This window comes from Punica granatum, chromosome 2 (genome assembly GCF_007655135.1).
Source record: "Punica granatum isolate Tunisia-2019 chromosome 2, ASM765513v2, whole genome shotgun sequence".
Classification (NCBI taxonomy): domain Eukaryota; kingdom Viridiplantae; phylum Streptophyta; class Magnoliopsida; order Myrtales; family Lythraceae; genus Punica; species Punica granatum.
This window is the reverse complement of record NC_045128.1, coordinates 12,135,767-12,153,131: the sequence shown is the minus strand read 5'-3', so window position 1 is coordinate 12,153,131 and position 17,365 is coordinate 12,135,767. Positions and strand designations below refer to the sequence as shown.

The following is a 17,365-nucleotide window of genomic DNA, read 5'->3' as shown; positions in this document are numbered from 1 at the left end:
AGGTCTCCACTCCCGGTTTGTCAAGAGGTCTCAGTCCTGGGCTTTTGACACTTGCATGGATGATGGAACTCATTCGAGTCAAGGTCGAGTCTCAGGGGCTGAAGAAATATCTCCGCACCTGCAAGATGCTTGCTGACCAGCTAGGCGAGATTGGGCGGTCCCTAGATGATGAGAAACCCATTACCTATGTTCTCACCGGCCTTCCCAGGGAGTACAAATCATTCATTACTTCTCTTTCTCCTGATGGTAACCCGTTGTCGTTTGGCATCCTTAAGAACAAGCTGATCCACCAGGAGCAGCGGCTTCGACAGTACTATCCCGAGCCTCCAGCTGCCCCTGGCACAACACTCCAAGTCCAGAGTCAGCCTGCCAATGGCAGCCGTGGTAACCATAATGGTGGTAACCGTGAGGGGTGCTCAAACAAAGGGGGTGGTCGAGGGGCCCATCGATCCAACAATTCTGGATGTGATCACGGGCAGCCTCAGTGGCAGAACAATGCTGGCTATTCCTCTGGCTGCTGACAGCACGGGATACCGCGGTGGTTACTCCCCATTTGTGTATGGCAGGGTTCAACCACATTATGCACCGGTTTCAGTCTGATCTACTGGTAATTTTTCATCACCCTATGATGGAATACTAGGGCAGGGTCCTATGGCAGTTATTTATCAAATATGAAACAGTGCTGGTCATTCTGCTCTTCAGTGTAGAGTACTTTAATCAAAATTAGTCTCAGCATATTCTTAAATCCCTCGTTGCCCTAACCCTGAATGATCATCCATCTGCTGATGCCTACTTGGATTCCGGTGCCTCTACCCACATGCTGAATAATGAAGGTATCCTTCATCTACAATCGAAAGTACGTACTAATACGGCTCTAACCTATGAAAGAGTAATTCTTCCCATAATTGTGAAGAAGACCTTTCACTCTCAAGTTAGATTTGTAGTGTCGTTCCGCTCTCTTCATCGAAACCCGCACATCATAGCAATTATACTCATTCCTTTTGAAAGAGATTTTAGCTCGTGAATTACAACATCACTTCATGTGGTAGTTTATTGTATTCATTCATAAGTTATCGTCTTCCATGAATGCTAGTCTTTTTCAGAAGTGAGGTGGCAACATGACATTACACCACTTATTGTAATTTTATTGGTTGTCAGATAAAAGATCATGCAATGAAAGAGCTCATATGTCCTACATGGTGCATTCCTATGTTTTGTCCTAACTTTTATTATTTTATATAAATACGTTAGGGTTATGATTCAAAATTTTTGTTATTGTTCAAAATTATTCTAAAAAGAAAATTTATCTTTAGAAATTATGAACAATGATAATTGAAAATAAGCTTGTGCAATGCACGGATAGAACAATCGTTGAAACATAGATGAAACGACAAAATCAATTTATTACAAACGTCTTTCCTTAAAGAAACTAAAAATGGTCCATGTCAAGCTCATGTGGAATACCTCTCTCATTTATTCATTTTTTTCAATTTTCTTAAATTTTAGTATATATTCAAAAACTCCCATAAACTCATTATTTTTACCTTTTACCACTTTAATCCTTCCCAATATGTATGATTACAATTTTCGTACCTTTTTCTCCTTTGTTTTCGAGCACATATTTCTGAAGATTAATATCGAAAAGAGCATGCGCTATTTATGTTATAGAAAAACGTTAAATTATAATTGTTTCAACACACTGAATATGTGCTTTATACCATTATTGAAGGTTTTCCTTTGAATACTTCCACTAACCAGAAAGTAATGAAAAAGTAATTTTACAGGTGGATTGGATGGATGCTGACCTGATTCTGTTCACATTTTACCCATTAGCAATACAGACAGCTAAATATACAAATGGTAACAACTCCATCTTGTTCAACCTCTTCATTTCCTTCTCAAAACCTTACACTCCTCCCGCCTCTATCATATCTAATGACCACAAAACATACAAAAACTCTCGGATTTTCGTACAACTCTGATTTTTTTTTATTTTGACACTGCTTTCCTGTACAGTGAGCAACCCAACTTCTTTCAGCAGGCACGGGCATCAGCCACGGGGAGCCGCTCCGTCACTTGCCCACAACCACCGGAAACTCTCAAAGAAGTGAAGAGACAGGACAAACGAGATATCATGGCTCGTCGGTTTGGGATTTTAAGGAAAAGAGCCACTTCTTTTCCGCTATTGTTATCGTCGGATGAACTATTGTAGCCTTCGAGATCGGCCTTTGTTATGAGAACGTCATCCCCCAAGGAGGAATGGCATAAAGATGTGGATGATTGGCTCTTGCTGTATTCTTGGACCGCCTGCTCATCAAAATAGAAAGACAAATGAACGTTATGGTAAAATTATTCAGGAAGCAGCACCGATAATATCATTAGAAAACGTACAGGTAATTAGTCAATGCAGGCAGCTAATATTATCATTTGCAAAACAACCATATCTGCCCGGTTTGGTTTTGGCCTGATCCATAAGTTGAAGAACCAATAGGGTACAACTGTAACACATAAGACCTGAAAAACTGCTTCAATTGGATTTTCCTTTTCAAGTGGATTTTCCAAAAATCCCCAAGTGCACTCCTACATGCGCGTAGAAGCATAGATGTATTCGATTTTTCCTGCTCAAACTCAATTCAGATACTAGGTTACTAACAAAAGGCTGAGGGGGGACCACATAAGTCTTAGGTGTCCAAATGATTGTCAATGGCTTTGTGCAATTGCCAAGAACGTCCGACAAAAACTCCAAAGTTATACAGTGTCAAGATAAACAGAAAATGACAGGGAATCTGGCTGCCAACCCAATTATCTACAGATTATCCCTTACCTTTAGAATAAAGTTAAAGAAATAAAACAAGGTAAAAGACTCACCTTCCATTGTGAAGGATGCAGCAACACTCGAGGCCTTCTAGAGCGAACATATTCAAGAGCAGCAGCAGGCGTCATGTGCTTGTATTCCACCTGCATAACATCAACTATGATCAAGATATTCCATTTTCATCTTCCCCTTATACAGGTATTATGGTAAGCGAAATCTTCTCATTCTTTATTCTTCTAAGAAGTGAGTGAAGGCAAAATAAAACAATTATCCGAAGGATTATTTCACAAGAGGAATGTGGTAAACCAACCAAATAGCATAGCACGATCGTCGTGCTCCTTCCACGCCCAGCTTTGCAGTGGACGTAAGTTGTTCGGCCTGAAGATGCATTCCCTTCAGTAAGAGACAAAGAACATCACAAGAAGAGATTATCATCATATTTGACATTGTATTGGCAAAAAATAATGTAAAGATAGAAGCGAAAATGACATTTTATTACTTCACTTACTGTTGATAAATTCCACGGCTTGGCGTATATCTCCATGGGATGGAGCAAAGAGATAATCTCTCGTTGGTATCATGAGGTGGTCAATCCCGTGGGCCTGAACATCACAACAAGAAAGAAATATGAAAGCCCGGATCAGGGGGAAGAAAAACACCAGCATCATTTCTCTTTGGTTTCCTCGCACGAAGGTTCAAATGAAGCAAAGGGAATGGGGAAAGATGACTAACATGATACAGTGCTGTCGGGACGAGTGTCTCGTAAGGTTCGTTCAGAGTAATGACGCCACCTACTCCGAGCTGCTTTAGTCGGAGGACATCCTTAGGGAAAGGAACAGCGCCTAGCAGAAGAAACTGAAACAAGGGAAGAGAATGGGTTCTATCAGAGAATCATTTCCTGCTGGGTCATCATAAAGCGTATCCAAGCAATCACTTATTGGCTTTTATTATCCTAGTAATTTGATTGCTCAGTTTAATGAACCATTGGTAGTTCACAATCCAAGCAATTGCAAATTATATATAATGAAAATAAAATCTTGATTTGGTAATCCCATTGCTAGGAACGAGGTTGAGTAATATTCAGTTCTTAGTGATCAACTAGAATTTCCTTCGTCTACAACAACACGATGTCACTCTCTGAATTTCGTTATAGATAACAAATACTTAACCTGAATGTCCTGAGTTTTCCCAGACTCGCAAAACCAACCCAATTGTCCTTCTACTGACTCTAATCCAAACCACAACTCACCAACTACTACATCCTACGCAGCACAAATTCCATTTTTATGTTATAATAGCAATTCCCTTCTCATATGACAAATTCTCAACAAACAAGCCCGCTTCAACAAGATTGAGAATTGCCCAAATGCAAGTTTCAGCTTAACTAATTTAGTACCAAGCATTAAACAGAGTATTTAAACAAAAAAAAAAAACAAAGACAGGACAAAGAATCAGACAGGAACGATTAAGAGACAGAACAAGAACCTGATCGACTTCGTCCCACCATCTGAACTCGGCTTGGATCTTGTTCCTACACACATTGTACAGAAGGGTCGGGTAGAACAGGATCCGGGCGCCGGCCCCCACCAAGACCCGCTTAGCGTCCACCCTCACGGTCAGATTCTGGCCATCATCTCTCTCTCCATCGACGTCCTCTATCTCTTCGATCTTCATCGTCCTCTCTCCTCTGCTGTAAGGCCCAGAATCAATAGTCAGCTGGGTCGAGCATTTAATGGCGATCACGGGAGCTAAAGGTTGGATCTTTCTGGTGTGGTGGGGAGATGGTATCGAATATAGAATGGGGGGCTGGAATCGGAATCCAATCGGGAATGTGAATGTGAATGTGAATGTTTTAAGGAGGATTGCTGACAAGAGTTCGATTCTCGGGAAACTGGTGGGTGAGTGAATGAATGAATGAACAGTCCAATGCCAAATGCTGGAAGCATCTGGTGGCTTGAGTTTGCCACTGGTATTGGACTTATTTACGAGAATGCCGCACTCGGGTTTCCCCCACGAAGGTGTTTCAAGTATATTTATAAAAAGCAAACGCGACAAACAAATTAGTTGTTTCGACCGTAGGCAGAATGCTGCAAAGAAGAGGGAAATTTCACAGGCAATGCAAAAGGACAGTAATACGAGTAGGCCAAGAACATGGGAAAATCAAGATAACGTACAGATCGAGTAATGCAAGTAGTCAGAGTACTCAGTATTGAGTCGGATCCACAGACCAGTGGAAGGCCAGTCGTCAGAACAACAATGGAGAGAGATTTTTATCAATGAAGCAGAAAACTTTATATATATATATATATATATCTTTCAGCAGGCCGTGGTTTATTTATGGGAGGGATTATTCAGGAGGAAATTATAGAATATATCTCGCAAATTGGGTTTCCATTTATTTAGCTTGCAGAAGATACATCCGTGATTCTATAGATTTCTACAATGACTCCAAAATAACAACGGACAAAAATATGACCCGCACTATCAAAATAGATTGTAGCGTAGCGGCACACGCTCTCGCTTGTTGAACTAGAGGTCGCATGTTCGATATCTAAGGCGTGACTCGTATTACGTGCAGAATAAAAAATAATTTCATATTGAAAATCATAGCCAGTTATCTATATGCAAATTTTTACATATCAATTTCATTACAAATAATACAAAAAAATAAGAAAAATAAATTTTACAATGTTTTCAGTTATGAGAGAGGGAGGAGAGAGCAGTGTTATCAGAACAGGACCGGATATCGAACCGGTCGAGGTATGGGTTCATGGGTTTATGGATTCAACCGGGGGTTCGATAGGTCGAACCACTTGTTTAATTATAAAATAAATATTTATTTATTATTCTAAGAAAATAATATAAAATACAAGAAAATAGTTGGAGAAGAAGAAGACCCATCTCTTAACAGCCCAACCCAGCAATATCACAGAGATCAAAAGCAGGAAAAGAGGCTTCTCCGATATCAGTCTCCTAGTCTCTCGATTAATATTCCGTCAAGCAGCTTCCAACCATCTCTAACAACGTACTCTGAATCTATCTATTAACATGTAAAAGAGGATCCATTGACATCATCCTAGCATTAACCAGGCATTGATATCTAAGGCGTGACTCGTATTACGTGCAGAATAAAAAATAATTTCATATTGAAAATCATAACCAGTTATCTATATGCAAATTTTTACATATCAATTTCGTTACAAATAATACAAAAAATAAGAAAAATAAATTTTACAATGTTTTCAGTTATGAGAGAGGGAGGAGAAAGAAGAAAATTTTAACTTGAGAAATGTGAAAAGGACATGGGTTGAAAAAATTGTGGGAAATAGGAGAAAATTATAGAAAGAAAATGAGAGAGAATATTTTATGTAATAATTGAAATATTCAAAATTAATTTCTTATTAATTGGATGATTTTTTTAAATTGGTAATTGAATAATTTCATATTATTTATTCTTTATATTTTTGGTGAGCGGCGATTACAAAATACAACTCTCCCTTAAATAAATAGTATATGTAATATAGATAATGGAACACTGGTTAATGGTTGAGGTTGCTCTTGACTTGACTTGTTGATGGAAAACACGAAAAATAGAGAACTATCCATTGTTATCAGAACCGGACCGGCTCGGTCGATTCGATCGGTCAGATCGGAAACCGGACCTATGACCAGTCCGGTTCTCTTAAAAACCGGAAATGCACAAAAAATCGGTGAACCCAAAAAACCGGCCGAGTTTTTAATAAACCCATCGAACCCATTCGAATCGGCCGGTTGGATGGGTTCTGGATTTTTAAAGGAAAGCCGACCCGAATCTCTTGACCCGAATCGGAAATCAACCTAATTGGATCTGGAAACCCTAGTTCAGCGACTTCGGCATTCAGAAGGGGTGCTCTGAGGTGAGTTTCATCTTCCAATCTCCCTGCAATCCGTCTCTCTTCAGCTTCTTCATCGTTTCACTAAGCTCTCTTGATCGTCTTTTCCTCGATCGCTGCCGTGATTTTGCTAATTGATGAGCTCTGATGCGATTGATTATGCCATCGCGTGTGGTGTTCATGCCGTCTACTCATCCGAGCTTAATCGACCTCGCGTAGGTCTCTTCAGCTCTGCTTCACCTTATTAGACTGCTTCGATCAGCGATGAGATTGTATCCGTGGACTGAGGATTTCTTCGTTGTTTTGAACGCTCTGCTTGATCAGTCCTTGATATAGTTTTCTCGTTTACGCACGTCCAGATCACAGAGACAGGATGGTGAAGGCTGTTTCTGTTCTTGGCAGTAGCGAGGGCGTCAGCGGAACTGTCTTCTTCACATAGGAAGGAAATGGTACTAATTTGGACATTGTTTTGAGAAATCATCGGCCCTGTTTTTGTTTCGGCTAAGATTGATCCTTTATGACTTTGTCTTGATTCTCAATTGCCCTGCAAGACCTACCACGGTGACTGGAAGTGTTTCTGGGCTCAAGCCGAGGCTCCACGGTTTCCATGTCCATGCTCTTGGTGACACGACTAACGGTTGCATGTCAACTGGTAATGTTTCCAAGCACAGACTGATATTTTTTGCACGAGTTAATTTTGAATCGGTGCAACCTCTTTTGCTTTACTTGCGTTTGAAGCTTGTTGTGCTCTTCCTGTTGTTCTTCTTCATCAGCTCATCTTCTCCGCCTCCTCTGATTCTTCTTCTTCTCCTTCGAAACCCCCTCGACTCGAGCGGAAATTGCAGAGTGCATTTCGAGATTCTTCCGGTTGTTCTTCATCGGTTCGTCGCTCCTCTCCCTCTTCTCCTTTGCTTGTGGTTGCGGTGACAAATTGAGGCATTGGACTGGATTTCCCAATTCCCTAAACATTGATAAAAAGGTTGAACTGATCTTGGGTGATGTCAATACCCAGTATGACATATCTAATGTTCTTGACAGTGATGAGAGATTGGGATTTCATGTGTGATGTGTGGTAGCTGTAGAAGCAGTAGTTGAGGTGTCTTGTGGAGTAATTTGGTGTTTTGATTCTGACAAGTTCTACTTCTCTTCCTGATGGTAGTCTATCTTGGAAAATTGGATGGAAAAAAAAAATCTCCGTTTTGTTGCTTTTCAAATTATGTAATGGATGGGCAGCTGCCCAGTTCCTGAACACTTGTATTGGACTAGAAGCTTTTACTATCATAATCATCTTTGCTGGAAATTAGAGGTTGTTTGATCGTGGTAATGGTGGATGGAACCTGCACGATGTTATTGATTATTGTAATGTGCGGTCATTGCCTTTGCTTTCTGGCTATAAAGGCTAAATTCTCTTCTTTTCCAGTAATCATCTTTACAGGCGCATTGCAATGGGAATTTGTCTAAACCAAAAATTCCCAATTTCCAGTAATCAGTTCTTTTCTACGAGTCATTTACAATCAGATGCAAATAATTTTTTCTTATATTTTTTTGGACACATATTAATTATTATCTAATATATATTACCATTTTTATTTTTATTTTTTGTATTTTACATTATTTTCTTAAAATAATATTTATTTATTTATTTTAAAAATAAACAAGCGGTCCGACCCATCGAACCCTCGGTTGAACCCATAAACCCATGACCCCATGCCTCGGCCGATTCGATGTCCGGTCCGGTTCTGATAACACTGGAACTATCATTTTGGTATCCAAAATCATTTTCCTTTTAATTGGGTGGTTATTTTTTTAAATGGGTGATTGAGTAATTCCATAAGATTTATTATTATTATATATATATATATATATATTTTCACGAGTGGTTAAAGTTCGCTCGCTATGAACTCAATTCCTCAATTTGGTGGAGGTGAAGTCTGTTGGCTTCGGTGATACTAAAGCACAGCCATTATCGATCAACGGTTAAAAACTTCGAAGCTCAAAACTTCGTACAATATATTTTCTTTTCTTTTCTTTTTGGCTCTTTTTGAAGTGGTTTTAGTACAATAGTAGCGTCCTCAATGCGAAATTAATAGGTTCTCATGAGGGGGCCTCTTACCATTTATGTCCACTCCTATTCGCTATTAGTCCATGAGTAAGAATACTATGTCCAAATCATTCGACGACTGGCATTCTCAAGTGCCAGGTCGAGTAAGCTAGATCTCTCTCTCTTTTTTGATAAAATGGCAGGCAGTAGTATTAGTAATCTTACGGCTCCCTCTACGTAATATCCGGACTATCGTATTCAATCGTGAATATACCAGATGAATTGAATAACTAGCGCAAACACAGGTCTATCAGCATACCACAACCAAAAGTCTAGTATAGTTTACAAAAGCCGATGTCTCTTAAACCCAAGTCAAAGAGCACACAATTGGCAATTGCTTTTGACAAATGCACTAAAGGTTTATTTGAACTTGGAACCTTGGAGTTACTAAATCACATAAGAGTAAAATTGTTAATCACTAGACCACTCCCTTTGGTGGTGAGTAGGCTAGACCTCTTACTCATGGTAACCAACAAAGTTGTAATAAATATATGAATAAATTTGTTAGACCATCTCCAATGCATATCTCTCATCTAAGTCTCCGAAGTAGGCCCTACGACTGTCATATAATCGTCATGTCAAACAGAAACATATTCAAGAAAAAGACCCACTTAAATGCAAGTCTTTCTTCCCAAGTCTCTGATGTGGTCCTCATGCATATTATATTAATTAAATGAATTTAATTAATATTATATATAATTAATATATATTAATTAGAGTTTAATTAATTAAACATATTTTTAAAAAATAGCCATTAATTTATATCACGGAATAATATTTTTAATTGTTTCTCACCGCATCATTAATGAGAAATAATTATGGAAGATTTTCTCTATATTTACGCTTGCTGAATCTCCCACTAGGATAGTACATATTGATTTTTTTCAGTGTATACTCTGGTATTCGAAATCTCGATGAGTTTCGACTAATCTAATTGGAGCCGAGTCAACCTACCATGGGAGTAAAACTCTTCTAACATGAATTTTCTCTTTTCATAAAACTCGATTCCAATGTTGATTGTTTTTTTAGTAGCAGTATCATGGGATTCTAAGAAGTTATCCATTTTTTTTAATTAGTATGCCCTCTAAATTTAGTGAATTGACATCAATTCGATAATGGAAAGCATTAAAGAAACGAAATGACAATGTGAAGTGAAATGTCGAGAGACCGGAGAGTGAGTTCTGTTTGTTCTTTTAGGTAGTTACAATCACATAATCACGGCGCCACTAATGTCTAGGGTGTAATATCTAAACAAAAAAAAATCTTAAATAGTCTTACTTCATGATAATATGATAAGGAAAGAATAATATAATTATTACAATTTATATTACGATATTTATTCAAGTGATTAATACTCATTTCTTATTTGTTGCAATAATATTTTGCTTAAATTTCGCAATCAATCTCCAGCTTCCATGTGGCGAGGTTGATTCCTAGACGTGCCAGGGTATAGTTCCAAGAGCATGTAGGGCGGAATCACTAGTTGTCTTTGCCGTTCTAGATCATTGCACCATGGCCTCGAAAGTCCATAGGCCTAGAAGGAGGCTAGGCTTTGTAGGAGCTATTGATCGGATGGTGAGTAAGATGCTTCAGACGATGTCGTGACTTGAGGCTTCAGCCGCTTCGATTCTCCCAAGTGTGTGTGTCATTAATTGTCCAATTGATTAAATAGATGGCCCAGAAGTCGATCCTAAGAAAAATGGAATCACGAACCCTGAAAAATTTGTAGCTCGTGGATCTCGGCTTTATGGCGGTCGAGAGAAACCGCGCCTAGGTCGCGACTTTGTGTGAGAATTAAAGGTGCATGGTATTGAAGTGCACTAAAGTAAGTGCGAGGAAGTAAATGTGCCAGAAAAGTAAAAATAAGAAAAATACGTTTGATTTGTCGAAAGGATTACAACTATTGGACATTATTGATTATATAGGCTAGGAACTAGTATAGCCCATTTTAGCAAGAGTCGATCTTATTAAAATAGATAAGAAAAAATAGAAGCTTAAGGAAACTATTAATGGTGCCACTGATTTGCTAACTCTAGTCTAGGAAATTAAATCAACTACTAGCAACAATTGGAAAATTGCTAAACTAATAAACGATCATCCACGAGCTGCCAGGAAATTTAAAAGTCATCCACTCCTTAGCTTTGGAAATGATCCGCAACTTCCTTCCGCGAGCTACCAGCCCTATTCTTGGCTGCCCTAATCGGGACTTGCCGTGAGTTTGGGTTGGTCTCGTGTTGAGCTTCGATCATGGGCTATTTTCCTCGCATAGGCCTTGCTTGTTCGAATCAGATACACGAGCTGCCTTCTTTGATGCTGTCCAATTGCACTCACAGAGTCCAACTTGTCAATGACAAGATAGGATCACTAATGTTGATCAATTTTGGATTTCATTAATGTATTTAAATTAGTCAAGAATTAAATCCCCGAATTTAAAACATAACTTGTCATCAATTATATTATAATAAATAAAAAATGAGGCATGATGCGAGAATGAATTACAATTCACTTCTTTAAAACCCTCAGCTATTTATTAAATGTCTTTTTGATTGCTCTTGCTGTTTCTATCACTGTTTCTTTGAATTTTTCTACGTTATTATATGCAGGATATTGGGAATATTTCTATCAGTAAAATGAGAAATTGTAATCCAATAACTAGTAAAATTAGAAGTAACTTAAAATTTTGGGGATGTTTGTATTTTTTGAGTAAATAGGCAATTTGATCTCTGAGTTTGGCATGTTACTTCAATTGGGTCCCTAACTTTTTTTTACATCAATTTGGTCCTTGCTTTTCCAAGTTGCATCAAATAGGTCTGTATTACATCATTTACATCCTCCAATGAAGGAAATTAAATCAATTACGTCATCCAAGGAAATTACATCAATTAGGTTATCTCTACATCAATTGGTTCCTTTTCGATGGAAAATACACAAAGTAGGTTCTTTTGATACATCAATTAGCTCTTTCCGTCAAAATTAACCTAACACTGTTAGCTAAGTAGCATGTTACATCATCTAGATCCCTTCTTTAATTTTTTCATTTTCATTTTCCTTTTTTTTTGTTTTTTTTTCCCTTTCTTTCTAACAAGGAAAAAAAAACAAGAACAATGGAGCAGCTCTGGCGTGGGCTCCTCACCAGCGACCTCCCGCCCAAGTGAGATCACCAGAGAGCACTAGACCCTCCGATGACCTCACTTGGGGAAAAAGTTACCGATGGGGAGCCCCACCCGAGCTCCCTCTCGTGTTTGTATAACAAGCCTAACACATTCATTATCATTGCCTCATAAATGTCACTTAGTTTGGAATTTGGAGGTAAAATTATGCGGGCGGACTCAAAATGATTTTTTTATACTCCGGAATGCATTTCAGCCTCCTATTTTCTAATGAAATTTAAGCTGCAGCATGGCAGGAGCAACACGAGCTGGATGATCATGATCACATGCAGGAAGCAAGCATGAGTAGTCTGAGCATGCTACCATATCAAATCAATCACCTCTTTCTGCATAGGCTTACGGATAACCACCGTGGCATGTATATGAAGCGCTCGACACACATCCTTGACCGAATCATCCACAGCCAACACTCTACAAACAAAAAGATATAAATAAGATGTTAATTACTGGAAAGAAAATAATTAAGATTTAATTACTGCCCAAACATAAGTGATTGGGCCCAAGGTTGTCGAAATAGCTTGCATGATCTTAACATAGTGCGATCTTACGATCTTGCACCCGACGACCTATCCGGATCTCAATGAAAAGATCTAAAAGGTAAGATAGATTTAGGACAACTAGTTGGATCATAAGATAGTAAGATAGTTATGATCCAACCGATCCTAGTCCATGCATCTTTGGGTGATTTTAAAGTAATTTTGGGTGATTCGATGACATTTGACGGCAACGATGATGAAGATTTTCATGATGATTTAACTGGCATATGATTTTTATTTTTGCTCTTATTTGTTATTTGTTAGATTTGACAAAACACGTAAACCATAGGCCATTTTAGGTTAAAAAACCCCTTTTTATTACGATACCATAGTTTGTATTTTGATAACTTGCGAACTTTGATTTGTGCTGTTCTATGACCTCTTTTGTGATCAATGATTTTCAGAACCCGAAATTGTATGAATGATGATTGATTTTTGAATGGTGAGTAAAAGCTATAATGACAAATTCATAAGAAAGTATACATTTATATTTATCTCCATATTTTTCATTAGGGGTTTTTACCGAAAATGGATTATGGTTTACCCGTTTTGTCAAATCTATCATATGTTTTTTTTTTGTCAAATTTATCCCATAGTTTACTTTTTGCATCAAATCTATCCCGGTGTTATATTTTCCGTCAACATTTAACGGCCGTGCTAACGTGCCACGTGGAGAGATAGTGTGTCACACTTGCCACAAGTTTCCTCATAATGGGAGGATATCTAGACCACGAGAACGGTGGGTTGGAGAGTCTTTCGAGGCAGTCTTCGACTGTTTGATTCCATATCTCACTAGCTACGATGAAGCAGTTACGGACATAGATGCTGACCATGGCATCTAACGATGAAAGCTGAGATGGAGTCTATATACTTAAATCAGGTCTGGGATCTTGTAGTTGCACCTTAAAGCATAAAACTCATTTGGTGCTAGTAGGTCTACAACAGGGGCGAAGCTAGGAAATTATCTCGGGGGGAGGGGGGGCGCAAAATATAAAACGAAAATAGACGTATAAATGAAACTATATCAAAATTATATTAACGATAGAGATATATGAAGTTAATTGAATTAAAAATTAAATAATTACATATGTCCATTTCGAAATCTCATAACCTGAAAGGTATTCAAGATTCTTTCATTGTCAATGTTATAAAAAATATCTTTCTCAATATAAGCAATCAAATAATCGTTCATCCAAGAGTCTCCCATCTTATTACAGATGCGGTTCTTCACAATTTTCATCGCTGAAAAAATTCTCTCCACCGATGCACTAGCAACTGGTAATATCAACGCCAACTTCATAAGTAAGTAAACCAGTGGATAAACAATATGCCTTCTTGTGGCAACCAACTTCTGAGAAAGATCTCCGATACTTTTTAGATTTAAAAACTCTTCATGAGATCTCATATCAAGAATGTAAGTCTCAAATTGATTGTCAAGCAACTGAATATCAACCTCAGAGAACTTTGAAGGACAAAAGAGAGCAAGTTGAATCAATTTGGACTTATCAAAATAGGCAAAAGAATCATTTGGACTTAAGCAAGCCACACAAAGAAGCAAATTTATGTTCACCTCATTGAAGCGACTGTTGAGCTCTTAAAGTTGCCAATCGATTACACTATTAAAAAGCTCAAACCGGAAATGATCAAAATGACATTTTTTCCTAAGTCATTGGACCTACTTTATAGCTAATGCAATTTAAGATATGATTAAGCCCAGCTTCAATCTGTTCACACATTTGAGCCCATTTTATCAATGCAGTTCGATGCTTCTTTCTGCTCCTTAATTCACTATATCCAGCTAGTCGTGAGCAGCACAAAAATACACAAATCGAGCATGCAGAATTTCTGATAAAATTCTTCCATTATCATACTTTACGGCCCAAGCTAGGGCTCCAAATTTTTTCTGGCTAACGTTCAAAGTTGCAAGAACTTTGAATTGGTGCCACAATCAGTTTGACAGGTGAAACAATTTACTTTAATTTTTATTTTTCTGTTTTCTTCTTTTTTGGTGCCTTTGGGTGGGAGAATTAGAATATGGCATGGGATCTAGCTGCCTTCCATAGAGACGTGAGAATTGCTTTCTTTTGATTCGATTTCACATCAGAAAATGCATCACTTTTTCCTTTTAAATAATGAGAAATCATGTACTTGGTGCTATCGCTATACCCTACCATCATTATTTGTGGATCGGGAGCACTGCATCTTACTACACGGAGAAGTTCCATTTGAACTGCGGGATCTCTGCGGCCAGATCTAACTTCACCATGCAGAGATCGGACGGGAGAGGTCAGACGTGGAGAGGAGGCAGGAGATGGCGGCAAACGGCAGTGGCTGGTGGATGCGGTGGCAGCGGGCCGAAGTATCTTTTGAGAATTAGTGCATATATTGCCTAACATTTTATTCTTGATATTTGGTTGAGTAGGCATGTATTAAGCAGGTTTAGTCGTTGCACATTGATCTGGGACGGTCCAAAATTTTTTTATCTTAGTAAATATAGTAATTGCATAATGAAAATAGTCTCCTCTATGTTGGATTCACATACGACGTTCAAGGGACTGGATAAATTACCTGAGGCTCGCCCCAACAATCATAGGAATGGGTGACTTCCGAACCAAAACCTTGTTCGACCAAAATAGCAATTTGTACATGTTTGGCCGTATAGTAGAATGTTAATAAACATAATCAGTATAAACCACGAAGAGATTATAAATTAAGCATTGGGACTGCTATATGTTCGAACCAGTGAAGATCGCTTTTTCAGTACAAGTCATATAAATACCAATTAAAGTGGTAGGAGACCAAGGAAGGATAAGGCTCCCCCTGTGCTTCAGTTCAGTCATTTTGATATGTTCCGACTTAAGAAGTCAGAATAAGACTATCCCGAATTTGGTTTGAGATGGAGTCTGTTATAGGTTTATTTGTGTTGTAGTCTGTATCATGGTTTTCAGAATCGTAATTCGAATCACAGAATCTTACGATTCTACGATTCAAAGGGGGTCCTACGATTCCAATTCAGGGGGTGACTCGGAAAATCCAAAATCGGAAGTGAATCGGATAGTAAATCGCAGAATCGGGCCGATTCTGCGATTCCGGATTCAGTCCAGACTCGGGCGAAGCCCAGGCCTCATTCCGGCCCTCGGGTGAAGGGTAGGCCAGAGTCGGGCCAAAGCCCAGCCATTGGCCCTGAGCCCGACTGATTCTTTCCCCCCCCCCCCCCCCCCCTCCTTTTCCTTTTCTTCTCCGGCACTCCCCTTTCTCCCCGAGTCCCCGACAATTCTGTGCCCTAACCCACTACCAAGTCTCCGATTCGTCCGACTCTCCGACGGTCCGAGGTGAAGATTCAGCCATTTCTTCTTGTTCGGTTGTTCCGAGTGTCCGACGAGCTCCGTGAGTCCGTAGTTTCGACTTCCGCTCCGCCCAAGTTGTTCCGACTTCCGAGCTTCAACCAGACCAATCCAAGCTGACTCGACCCGAGCTTCAACCGCCCAAGTCTCCGACGAGCGTGAGTCCGTAATTTCGACTTTCGCCCAAGGTGTTCCGAGCTTCAACCGACTTCCGTCCAAGCTGACTGTGCCTCGACCTCAGACCGCCCAGCGTCCAGGATCTGATCCAAGCTGACTGGGCCTCGACTTCTGTCCAAGCTGATCTCTCGGTTCGGTTGCTTGGTCCAGAGTCTAGATTCTGCCCACTGCCCGAGCTTCGATCGCCCAGCGTCCAGGATCTCTTGGTTTTGCCTCTGCCCACTACCCACTGCCCGACATTCGACCGCCCACTCCAGACCAGGTAGCTACTGAAATTGAATTGAAATTGGTTGCATAATTGCATTGGAATTGCCCAACGTTTGAAATTGGAATTGGAATTATTGTGAATCTGTGATAATGCTCCTTAGGCTCTGCAGACTGCATTGATAGGCCCTAACCAACAGTTTGTTGGTTGTTTATGTTGTTGCATATTTTGTGCTCTTTGGAATTGCCCAGCACCTATTAGTAGAGTTATGATAGAATTCAGTAGAGTTACCTAGTCGCTGTTGTACAGTATGCATGTGTCAGCAGCAGTGAGGTTTATACCCAACCCACTAGCCCTTGTGCTGAGAAGGAAAATCCTGTAATTGCTGTTTACATCATTGAAGTCTTTAATATGTAGTCAAAGAGGACGAAGAAATTTTCAGCTAATTCATTAAATCAGGGAAGTGAAAGGAGGTTTTGTAAATTGTTAATTTGTTGGTTTTTATTTGAATAAACAAGGATTGATTTTTTTTGCTCAGGAAAGTATGCTACATATATATATGCTATTTTTTAATTTTTTTTAATTACAAGTAGAATTTTACGATTCACGATTCTACGACTCACAACCGATTCTACCTAGAATCGCGATTCTGAAAACCTTGGTCTGTATATAGTTTTGTACTCCCTAATCTGGTTTGGCATGCTTGAGCAGTTTCTTTGTGAAAGTGTATAGTGACCATATATATATTGAGCTTTTGAATATATAATATCATTGCTTATTCAAAAAAAAAAAGAAAAAAAAACGGAGAGTAAAAGTGAGTTTGCATTGGCCCAACTTTAGACTCTGCGAACTTTTCCTCCAAAAATATAACGTTATCTCTACCTCTCTGACGTAAGAATCGGAGGCTTCATCGCACCTTCACCCCTATTAAAATTTTCCAATGGTATTCACGTAGTTGGAGGTGTCATCGGAGCAAAGGAGAGCCCCAGAGGAAGCATCGGAGTCGTTTAGAGTTCGTTCAAGACGATTGGTTGAAAAATGCGCCGCTATTAAAGCTATGTGTTTGGTATGAGAATGTTAGGATGGTCATAACTCATAAGTATAACAAGCTACTACGTGCTTATCCAATGAGTCATTGAACATGT

At 39.1% G+C, this 17,365-nt stretch overlaps 1 protein-coding gene across 1 annotated transcript; it reads right to left on the bottom strand.

Moving 5' to 3' along the window:
- Positions 1–1,708: 1,708 nt before the first annotated feature.
- On the bottom strand, positions 1,709–4,738 carry LOC116198092 (putative dual specificity protein phosphatase DSP8). The gene is made up of 6 exons (XM_031528425.1): positions 4,301–4,738; positions 3,548–3,670; positions 3,324–3,417; positions 3,126–3,208; positions 2,869–2,958; positions 1,709–2,307 (listed from the first exon to the last, which is right to left on the bottom strand). Exons 1-6 carry the CDS (start codon positions 4,487–4,489, stop codon positions 2,035–2,037), a joined length of 852 nt encoding a protein of 283 aa, XP_031384285.1. The 5' UTR covers positions 4,490–4,738; the 3' UTR covers positions 1,709–2,034.
- Between the last annotated feature and the right edge of the window lie 12,627 nt (positions 4,739–17,365).